This window comes from Nicotiana tabacum, chromosome 4 (genome assembly GCF_000715075.1).
Source record: "Nicotiana tabacum cultivar K326 chromosome 4, ASM71507v2, whole genome shotgun sequence".
Classification (NCBI taxonomy): Eukaryota; Viridiplantae; Streptophyta; class Magnoliopsida; order Solanales; family Solanaceae; genus Nicotiana; species Nicotiana tabacum.
Window position 1 is genome coordinate 20,167,202 of NC_134083.1, and position 12,143 is coordinate 20,179,344.

The window sequence follows — 12,143 nt, forward strand, 5'->3', positions numbered from 1 at the left end:
CTCAGGAATGGAAGAGATTTAGATAGAGAGCAAGAAGTTGCTCAATCTAGGAGAGAGACTACGCCAACTACTCCAGTTACATTAGAGGAAGATGAGTCAGCAGAGCTCACCGAGGTTGTAATTGAACAAGCACAGGTTGACAAGCTTAAGGAGAAGGAAGGTGAACAACTCTCAAAATAGGTGGTAGAAAAAGCTTCCAACAAAGAAAAGACACCAAGCAGCGGCCAGAGGTTGACTCCTGAACCTTCCCTCAGAGATTGGCAAAGCAAAAGAAAGATGATCGATACAGAAAATTCATGGAAATGCTTCGACAAATTCAATTAAAATATTCTACTGATGGATGCTTTAAGGAAAATGCCAGGGTATGCAAAAATGATGAAGGATCTGATGTCGCAAAAATTTGACTTCTAGGACCTGTCCATTGTAACTCTGACGTAGACCTGCAGTGCGGTAGTGACAAGACCTATGGCTCAAAAAGTGTATGATCCAAGTAGTTTCACTATGCCATGCACCATTGGGAGTTATGCTTTTGCTAAAGCATTGCGTGACTTGGGGGCCAATATAAACTTGATGCCCTTGGCAATCTATACAAAACTGGGCATTGACAGAGCTAGACTGACCTCAATGTTGTTGCAACTGGCTGATCGCATAGTCAAAAGACCGACAAGAATTCTTGATGATGTGCTTGTTCAAGTGGGGAAGTTTGTATTCCCTGCAGACTTCGTTATTCTTGACTGTCAAGTGGATGAAGAGATACCCATCATTCTGGGAAGGCCGTTCTTAGCCACTGGGAGAGAATTGATTGATTATGAGACTGAAGAGTTAAAAATGAGGTTGAAAAATGAAGAAATAATATTCAACATTCAACAATCCACGAGGAGACCCAGCGAATTTGCAAATTGCTCGCTAGTGGAGGTTGTGGATGTGATACTACAAGAGGAGGATGAGACCCTTAATGTTAGGGATCTACTAGAAGCCTGTTGGATGAATTTGGAAGAGATGGATGGTTAAGGGCTGGCAGAGTGGGTCATGGCTCTCGAGGGTCAAGGGTTCTAGAAAAGGGAACCTCAGTTCGAGCCCCTACGCTTAGAAGAAAGAGCAACACCACCTGCAAAACCATCAATAGAGGAGCCACCACAGTTGGACCTGAAACCGCTTCCAACTCACCTCAGGTACATTTTCTTAGGGCCAAATTCTACTTTGCCTGTTATTATATCATCTGGTTTGCTAGCTGTACAGGTAGAGCAACTCTTGCAGGTGTTACAAGAATGTAAGACTGACATTGGTTGGACCATGGCAGACATAAAGAGTATCAACCCAGCCTTTTGTATGCACAAGATTCTCTTGGAAGAGGGGCACAAACCTTCCAGAGAGCATCAACGACGGCTAAACCTGAATATGAAAGAGGTGGTGAAAAAGGAAGTGATCAAGTGGCTGGATGCGGGTATCATCTTCCCTATCTCTGACAGCAACTGGGTTAGCCATGTTCAGTGTGTGCCGAAAAAGGGAGGAATAACGGTTGTACAAAATGAGAATAACGAGTTGATCTCGACTCGTACAGTCACGGGGTGGAGGATTTGCATGGACTATCAAAAATTGAACACAGCCACCCGGAAGGACCATTTTCCCTTGCCTTTCATTGACCAAATGTTGGACAGGTTAGCTGGGCGATCTCACTTCTGTTTCTTGGATGGATATTCGGGGTACAACCAGATCTCAATAGCCCCTGAAGATAGAGAAAAAACATCCTTCACTTGTCCGTATGGCATCTTTGCCTTTTGGAGAATGCCTTTTAGACTTTGCAATGCGCCGGCTATATTCCAGCGGTGCATGCTAGCCATTTTCACTAATATGGTTGAAGACATTATGGAGGTGTTTATGGATGATTTCTCCATGGTGGGGGATTCATTCGAAGATTGTCTTCACAACTTAAGAAGAGTGCTCAAAAGATGTGTGGAGACAAATTTGGTGCCGAATTGGGAAAAGTGTCATTTTATGGTACAAGAAGAAATAGTTTTGGGGCATCGAGTGTCCAGTAAGGGAATTGAAGTCGACCATGCTAAGGTTGATGTGATTGAGAAATTGCCACCGCCCACTTCGGTCAAGACAGTGAGAAGTTTCCTTCGGCACGCCGGGTTCTACAGGCGATTCATAAAAGATTTTTCCAAGATTGTTAACCTTTTATGTAAACTTCTTGAAAAGGATCAGCCCTTTGTGTTTTCTAATAATTGTAGGTTGTCATTTGAGGAGCTGAAGAAGAGACTGGTAACTGCACCCATCATTATTGCACCCAACTTGGAGCAACCGTTCGAGCTAATGTGTGACGCCAGTGATTATGCTATAGGAGCAGTCTTGGGGCAGCAAAAAGACAAGATGATGCACCCAATTTACTATGCAAGCAGGACGCTCAGTGGTGCACAACTCAATTATACCGTAACGGAAAAGGAAATGTTAGATGTAGTGTTTGCCTTCGACAAATTCAGGTCGTACTTAATTGGTTCAAAAGTTATTGTTTATACTGACCATGCAGCAATTAGGTACTTGATAGCAAAGAAGGAGTCAAAGCCACGCTTAATCCACTGGGTTCTTTTGCTACAAGAATTCAATCTGGAAATCCGTGACAGGAAAGGGACGGACAATCAAGTGGCAAACCACCTCTCAAGGTTAGAAGGAGCTGAAAAGAAGATGGAGGTTGAAGATATAACAGAGACATTCCCGGATGAACAGTTACTCGTTGTGACAATGGAGGAGACTCCATGGTATGTTGATATTGCTAACTATTTAGCAAGTGGTATTGTACCTTATGAACTCTCTTCAATTCAAAAGAAAAAGTTCTTTCACGATTGTCGATCTTATTATTGGGATGAACCTCTACTTTTTAGAATATGTGTAGATAACATGATCCGGAGGTGTATCCCCGAGAAAGATCAACCTTCTGTTTTGTAGTCTTGCCATGCTTTACCATATGGTGGACACTTTGGAGGAATCCGGACAGCAGCAAAAGTGTTGGAATCGGGGTTGTATTGGCCAACTCTGTTCAAGGATGCCCATGCTTGGGTAAAAAGTTGCGATGAGTGCCAAAGGACAGGCAACATATCTCGACGTCACGAGATGCCGATGACCACAATTCAAGAGGTGGAGGTTTTTGACATGTGGGGGATTGACTTTATGGGACCTTTTGTCAGCTCGTATGGTAACAAATACATATTGGTAGCAGTTGACTATGTCTCCAAATGGGTCGAAGCGGTGGCTCTCCCAACCAATGATGCAAAAGGGGTGACAGGCTTCCTAAAGAAAAACATCTTCACACGTTTTGGCACCCCGAGAGCTATAATCAGTGGGGGTGGAACCCATTTTTGTAATAGAGCATTCGCATGGATATTGGAAAAGTATGGAGTTCGCCATAAGATAGCCACACCTTACCACCCACAGACGAGCGGTCAAGTTGAAGTGTCTAACAGGGAAATCAAAAGTGTCCTGACCAAGACAGTGAATGCGACAAGGACTGATTGGGCAAAGAAGCTGGATGATGCATTATGGGAGTACCGCATAGAATTTAAAACTCCAATTGGTATGTCACCATACAAGTTGGTATTTGGAAAAGCATGCCATCTTCCGGTAGAGCTCGAACATAAATCCCTTTAGGCACTGCGGCAGTTGAATTTGGATATGGAGACCTCAGGCACCAGCAGAGTTACTAAGTTACATGAACTCGAGGAATTCAGGTTCCATGTATTTGAGAATGCAAGATTGTACAAAGAAAGTATGAAAATGGTGCACGATAAGCACATTCTAGATCGAAACTTCAAACCCGGAGATCTAGTGTTGTTATACAACTCGAGATTGAGATTCCGGGTAAGTTGAAGTCCCGATGGTCAGGACCATTCAGAGTAGTGCAAGTGTTCTCAAGTGGAGCTGTAGAAATTGAATCCCAAGATGGGACAAATAAGTTCACAGTGAATGGGAAAAGGTTGAAACATTACCTTGGAATAATCGAAGAAAAAGGGGATAGAGTGGTGATATCTTTGGAAGATCCCCAATACGTGAGAGAAGAGTAATAATGAAAGCATGCGTCGTGCTGTGACGTTAAATCAGGCACTTCCTGGGAGGCAACCCATGGTTTGTTGTAAATCGTCGTGCCGCGACGTTAACTCGGGCACATTTTGGGAGGCAACCCATTATTTTTTTTTACTCTTGTTTTTGTAATTGATTTTGAACGGCATTGACCAGTCTACTAATGTGCATGGATAAAATTATGCGCATCGGAAGGATTCGTGGGACAAAATTAGCCCGGAGATAGGTAAAAGTGCGAAAAAGACAAAACTTTGCTGGAAATCGATATTCGTGGCCGCGGATTGGACCGCGTAGTAGGCCGCGGATTTTTCACTGACCGCTGCCTCCCCATACGCGCCCACGGACTTGACCAAGGATTGGGGCGCGGATTTTGTTCCCCTCACTGTTCCTCATCCGCGGCCGCGGATTGGACCGCGGAGTAGGCCACGGATTAGGCGGTACCGGGTTCAAAATTGATTTTTTTTTTTGTTTTTCTTTCTTTTATCTTCTTTTCTTTTCTTTCCTATTAAGTATTTTTTTTTTAATTAACCCCCCCCCCCCAAATATCGCCCACTCCCCCACTTCTTCTTTCCCTCCCCCTTAACAAAACCTAAAACCCTTCCCCTAAAACACACGCTCCTTCTCCCTCTCCCTCTCCCTCAAAATTTTTCTCATCAACAAAACTTCTTCTTCCTCCTCCTCTTCTCCACTCAACCAATCCCCAATCTCCGTTCCTCCCAAGATCTCTAAGTAAGTAACATGATTCTATTCCACTTTCTTAGTATTTGTTTATTTTTTTGTTTTCAAATTTTTATTTTTCCCATTCTTTTCCTTTGCTATTGTATGTGTAGGATAGTAAAATCATGGGTACTCTTGTCTTGGTTTAGGATTGTAGTACATATGTGGCATGTGAGGGTAATAAATTTGGTTGAATTGGGGGAAGACATTGTTGAGTTTGTGGGAAATAGAAATTTAATTGGGGCTTTGGGTAACTTGGGGGGTATATGCACCTTAAGTGTTTGTTAAATTGCCACAATGAGTTTGAATGTAAATTGTGACCAATTGTGCGAGTGAAGTCTGAGTAACCGCCATTGGTTCCCATATTCCGCTGATTACTGATAGTAGTGTTTGTTGTGTAGGTACCATGACACCTTCAAAGAAGAGACGCACCACCGGAGCCTCGTCAAGTGGTCATGGAGGTTCATCCCGTGCACGGGCCAGTGCAACTCAGTTTGATCGTACCGAGTTTGTCTCTAGAGCTGCCCAAGACCGTTTCAGTTTGAAGGCCACTAAAAAACTTATACCGGAAAGGGGTATTGACAGGGCGTCCCTCCAGGATGAGTTCACTAATATGTATCGGGAGTTGATCAAGCGCAGGTTGGACAACTTTTTCGAAGAGCCAGAGGAGGGTAACTTGATGCTTGTCCGGGAGTTCTATGCCAACTGCCCCGAACATGAGGATAAAATATGCATTGTGCGACACACGAGGGTGGATGCCTCGATAGAAGCCATCAGAAGAGTGTACTCATTGCCCGTATTCAATGGGGAGGAGGATTTCTATGATACTTACAAGCGAGAACCTATCACATAGAACATGGTTTTCAGAACTATCTGTGCACCAGACAAAGAGGTAGTGTGGGTTGTGCCGGGATCGAAGATACACTCTGCCTCACTCACTTTTGAAGGAAAGTGCTGGTTGTACATCATCAATGGTCGCTTGCTGCCGTCCCACAACACCATGGAGGTAAATGGTCCGAGAGCTGCCTTGATCTGGTGCTTCGTGAATGGCCACGATTTTGATGTGGCCCAGGTTATTCAGTCTGAGATGTTCATCCGTTCACCACAGAAGAGGTATGGGTTCTTTTTTCCCTCTCTGGTCACTAGATTGTGTCGGGCAGCAAGGGTGCCTGAGAACCCAAATGTGGATAGTATGGTGAAGAAAGAAGCAAAGTTTCGGGCAGACAAAGTGACCATCGGGAAAGACCCGGTGGCACCTCGGGCAACTCATAGTGACAATTCTGATGCGCCGGAGGAGGGCGATGAAGGGCAGGAGGAGGTTGAACCTTCCTCACCCCCACAGGAACAAGCTGCAGTGGATGAAAAACCATCCCAGGTCAGAGGAGTACATGGATGACAACCTTAGAACAGGATATGGCAGGGCTGCACACTTCCGTCACGGAATTGGGGACTAGAGTTGATGCCTTGGCCACCCAAAATGCGAAGTCAAAGAAGAAAATCATGGGCTGGCTGCGTGCGCTGGGGAGGGCGTGTCATCTTAACCCTGGCACTGTCTCCGATCAAGACTGATCCACCAAGGAAGTTCCTTTACCTCGCATTACTTTATTTTGTATGACATGAAGACATGTCATCTTTTTAAGTGTGGGATGGGGGATACTTTGTTGTATGTTTTATGTAGAATAGTTTCGTAGTTTATTTACATAAATCATTTTCGACTTGTCCCGACGATGGATATCATTCGATGGGTTTCCTGAGGGACTAAAGCCGAAAGAAAAAAAATTAAAAGTAAAAAATGGTGCGGTGAGCGTGGATTTTCTTTTGTAGTAGTGTATCAATTCACCCTTGGTTTTTCTTTAAACCACGGTTCTTTTCCATGGGTTTCATTTGAACCGGGTGTAGTTAGTTTTTATCTTTTAGTTAGCAACTTATGGGCTATGGGTAGGATTAGAATAGGATCTCTTAACTTCGTAATGCCTTGAATATAGCAGGTACTTAGTGTGACGCTTAGGCTCATTTGTTGACTCTTATAAGAATGCCTTAAACTGTATGTTCTTAATTTGGATTAAGTACTCTGATCTAAGTGTTTGATGATCTGATCTGGAGTGAGTCATGTGTCATGTGTGTGTGAGGCTTGTTGTGTTCTGTGCACGACATTTGATGCGTAGAACTTGCCATGTGTGTCTGCAAAGCGAAATAGTATTCTTGTTTAGTCTGGGAAATGATATAGGCATTTCTTTTTTAAACCATATATATACATATTCCACCTACCTATTTGTTATGTATCGTAGTTAACCCCGTTGAGCATGTAATCCTGTTTCCTTGGTAACCACATTACAAGCCTTAGCCCTTGTTTGAATTGACCATCTTTTTGAACCCTTTACCTCTCGTAAGCACTCGAATTACTATGAATCTATAAAGGATAAAGTGTGGGGTAGTTGATGGGGGCTTTTGAGTGGAACTAGGGAAATCAGGAGAAAGTTGCACTTTGTTGGAAAAAAAATGTATCATGTGTTAATAGTTTATCATGTTGATTAGTAATATTCTATGGTGGCTTTTAAGGTGATTGTGCTCAAAGAAGTGTAGGGTAATTTACGTGGTGTTGAAGGTGGAAATTTTTGTTTAATTTAAGTGTGGGCTTGATTATAAAATATATGTATTAAAGTGCTTGGGGAGGTGTAGTCACTATTATATCCAAATATATCCTACCCGACCTGCAGCCTACATTACAGCCAAATAAGTCATACTTGATCCTAGACTGAACAAGCTCAATTAGTAGAGTAGTATACTACGGGCAAGCCTATGGAGCGTTTTCTGTGGCACAAGAATATCATTTCTGAGGGTGAGTGAATTCTGTTTATTTTGAAGTTCCTCAGTATGCGTGAATTTTATTGATTGTGGAGTGAGTCTCTTTTGTAGTGAGCAGGCACTTGATTCATGAAGGAGTGGTAAGTCTGGACCTCTGAATAGAGTAATTAAGCTGGTTAGGAATATTGCATGGCTCGCGGGAGTCTACTCTTGAGGTGTAGATGTTACACTAATTCATACTCAAACTATGTAAAATATTCTTGGTGTGACGAGTTAGGGAAGTCGCTCAGTGAAGTTAGGCCTCTGTAGAGTGTGGTTTGATTATTCGGGGACGAGCAATGATTTAAGTATGGGGTGTTGATAGTAGGCTATATTTATGTAATTTAGACACTATCTATACTCTAAATTAGCCGCACTTTATTGATATTTGAATGCTAAAAGATAACAAAATGCTCTAATTAAGAATTTTATGCATTGCAGGAGCCACTCCGAGCTAGGAGGAAGCTAAAGAGTATTTTTGGAGTCAATATGGAGTGTGAAAGGCCAATCGAAGGTTAGCCCGGTCGAAAAGGAGCGAGAAAAGCAAGCGGGGAGGTCCCCTCTAGGTGCGCGGCCGCGGAGTTGACCGCGAATTGGACCGCGCACTGGAAGCAGAACACTAGCTAAAATCCGCGGCCGGATCCGCGGTGAAATCCGCGGCCGCGGATGGAGGCCAACAACTTAGGGGCAATTATGTAATTTTTAAGGCAACTAACCTAAACCTATATGAAGCCTAATTCGCCCAGAAGAGAAAATGAGTTATTTTTAGGAGATTTTGGAGGCAAAAACAAGGGAGAGAAGACAGAGAATTTCCTAAGAGTTTTCATCTTCTTCTTCTTACTTTCATTGTTGATTATGAATTATTATAGTGAATTTTTATCCATTAGTATGAGTAGCTAAACCCATCATCTAGGGTTGATGGAACCAATTATTGGATGGAAGTTTTGACTATGTTTAGATATAATTGAGTCATTCTTATTCTATGATTGTTCAACTATGTGTTGTGTTGTGATTAATTGAAAGGGCCCTTGATTAATCGTGTCTAGTTACCTTGTGTTGCTTGAGAAAGAACACCTGGTTAGATTGTTGTTGAACAACACCACTTTCGGGTAAGTTAAGAGATTAATTACTTGAATTTAAAAGTGTGGTTAGAGATAACGAAACTTTGGTGGGATAATTCTGAGTTGCATAAATTGTTAAATAGAGTAGTTCGAGAGAATGCTTCTAGTAAATTATCGTAATTGATCGAGAGATAATTACGATAGCCCGCAACTCATAATCCTCATAGAGTATTGCGGTGAGATTATAGCTAACGTGTCAGAAATTAGTCCGGCAATTGGAGAAATCAATAGCCCTAGATCCTTTTAACTAGGGGTGTACAAACCGAACCGGGAAACTACACCAAACCGAAAAGTCAAACCAAACCGATTAAAAAATCTGATTAGGTTTGGTATTGAGTAAAAAAAAAATCGAACCAAACCGACATATAAATATATAATTTTTATATATACTTTTAAAACTTTTTATAGAATTTTCTTTAAACAATGGCTAGATCTATTAAATAATGGGTTGTATGATCACTTTCTTATCAAGTGTTAGTGAAATGCGTCAATCTCTTTGTTCTTCCATATCCATATGTCTAGATCTATTAAATTCTTATATCTTTTTTGAATTTGAAGTGGTATTTTGATAATTTAAAATTAAATAGAACATATCATTATATAGGCATCATATTGATTTTTATGTTTAATTATTAAATTCAGTTAACCTTGAAAGTGTACATCAACGAAAAGTTATTGTCAGACGACTAAAAATAACTATCATATGTAACTAAGAAAATTCTCCTATAAGAATATATTAATAGATCATATGTTTGTTAATTTTTACTAAACATATATTTACTTATAAAAAATTTAATAAAGTAAGATTGAAAAAATATATATTCATGTAATAACAAAAAACCCGAAAAACCCGAAAAAATCCGACAAAACTGAACCAATCCAAACCGATATAGTTGGTTTGGTTTGGTTTTGATAAAAACCGAACCAACCCGATCCATGTACACCTCTACTTTTTACCTTTGAATTCAACCTTATTCTTGATTATTGCTGATTTTGTTGTTATTTTTTATTAGATAAATAAATTTCACTTATATTCCATTAAAAATCTTGCATCCGGAAGTTGTTTGAGCTTATCATTAGCATTGTTAAAAGTTGTAGTAAATAGGTTAGTTCCCTGTGGGATTCGACTCCGAACTTGAACCGGATTATATTTGCAGTGACCGCTTAATCCTTTTTACAAGGTATAGTTGGGTGTGATCAGGAATCTCCCTTGAATGAAACGGCACTTCGGACTCGTACACTCTTGGCCTAACGGGGGTGGAGCATTCTCCCTCGTCAAATCAGGTTCAGCATTCTCTTCATCCTCATCACCACCCTCATCAGGGAAGGGTGTGTAATCTCCGGACTCATCGGCATTGTTGTCATAATCACGGTTCTCTTTCTGACTCTGTGCATCCGCTAGATCCCGATTAAATATGTCATCTTCGGATAATTGAGTCAGGACAGGAGGTTCAACTTGCTCGTTTTCACTGCACAAACAACAAAATAATGAGCTACTCAAATTGTCAAACACTTTACATATAGCTATATCACTTCACTTACAAGTCGTAATGTGTTGACATCCCATGATGGACATTATCATGTTGGTGATGACTCCCGTATAGACCACCATGATCCAACACACCAGAACTACGCATATTCCAACTGGGCGTGAGTTCATAACTTGTAAAATTCATATCTGGCAGGTATTCCCTGTGGAATATATGAGTGTTAATACAAATTCAATATAACAAAAATAAACATCGTAACACAAAGGAAAATTGAAGTTTACCACTCGTCTTGTGGATTATGTAAAGTATGAGAGAAATTATTTTCTCGTTTCTCATTCGCCCGTGGAGATAAGTTTAAATCAGGCCAAACTCTTTCAGCCAGAACCTGTTCGGCAAAAACTGCTCCAGAATAACTACCCGATGACTGAGGGTTATCCCTGCTTTGCGCCGCCTCATTATTGCGAATGTCTTCAACCTTCACGTACATTTCCAACATTTTTATTAAAAGAAATTCCCGGTATTCATCCGGAGTCCTCAAAAAATACTCAAAGTTTCATCATCCTCGATGTTAAACTCAGCGTAACAAGCAACCCCTTGCGGAGTGATAGAATAAGGATATCTTTCGGTTACTTTAAGATTCAACGAACGTTTACTCACACTCATTTGTTACACAACAACGATACCGGTCTCGTACTCCATTGTAAGTGGTAACTTAACATGACACTGTGGAGATAAACTATAGCTCACTGAGTTATTCGCCACCACAACCTCACCTCCCCCCCCCTCCCAATATAATGAAACCCTTACTTTTCGCTCTTCAGACATTATGACAAAATGCTTGAGAATTTAGCAAGAAGAAAAATTTAACAGGAGTTGAGAATATTTCTGAATGGAATTTTGTAAAATCCTTAACGCCTTTAAACAAGGCAATGCCTAACCCAGGAGGTCCAATTTTTTGAGGTATAGCGCCCTTTTAAAGGGTGTTATACCCATTTAAATTACTGTTATGTCAGTTAAGCGCAGAAGAGTTATTGGTGGGCCCACAAAATATATATAACGTCGTTTATAAAGGCGCTATACCTGCCAGTCTAATGAAATTCATGTATAGCGCCCTTTAAAAGGGCGCTATATATAGTTTGGTCACATTATTTTTTTCACTCATTTCGGTTATTTGAGTCTAAAAAGACCACATTTAGGTTCCGGACTCCATATATGATATAGGTACACCATTTTCACCTAAATCACCTTAGTTATACACGCACGCGCACACAAAAATAAATCTTCAGACAATATACACACATACATACATCTATACACACATATAAGAGTGTGTGTGCGCACACACTGACACACATATATACATGAGTTCTGGCAAATGAAACTGGACTAGGTAAGCAATTGGTGAATGCTGAAAAATACCTTTTGTGATTCTTTTTTTTTTCTTTGGATGTTTGGGGCAACATTGCATAATATATCATCCCAGTTTACATCCGATGCATCTCACAAAGTGAAGGATAATTATTAGATGTTCTTACAAGTTTGAGGTGGGATAACGAGTCCAACAAAGACTAATTAAATCTTGGGAAAATGGCATTGTATAGCCGCTCTCAAAATAATAACCAAAAATGTATATTTTTTTGTATATATTTTGTATAGATATACATTTTGTATGTTATATACAAAAATTATACAAATTTTATATACTTTTTCGACTACCGAATATAAATAGTTTTTGACGCGGGCTAAAAGTAAAAAAAAAATCCTTAAATCTTAGCCCAATAACAAGCCCAACAAAGACTAATTAAATAAAACTTATGTACATGTTCGACCATATCCAGTAGCAAATGCTAGTGCTGTGGTGCCGGCTACCCGATAATAGATTTTGTGAGCATGAGCT

At 40.7% G+C, this 12,143-nt stretch overlaps 1 protein-coding gene across 1 annotated transcript; it reads left to right on the forward strand.

Annotated features, from left to right (window-relative positions):
- The first annotated feature begins 465 nt into the window (after positions 1-465).
- Positions 466-1,011, forward strand: LOC142179818 (uncharacterized). Its single transcript, XM_075250702.1, has one exon. It carries the CDS (start codon positions 466-468, stop codon positions 1,009-1,011), a length of 546 nt encoding a protein of 181 aa, XP_075106803.1.
- Positions 1,012-12,143: the final 11,132 nt, after the last annotated feature.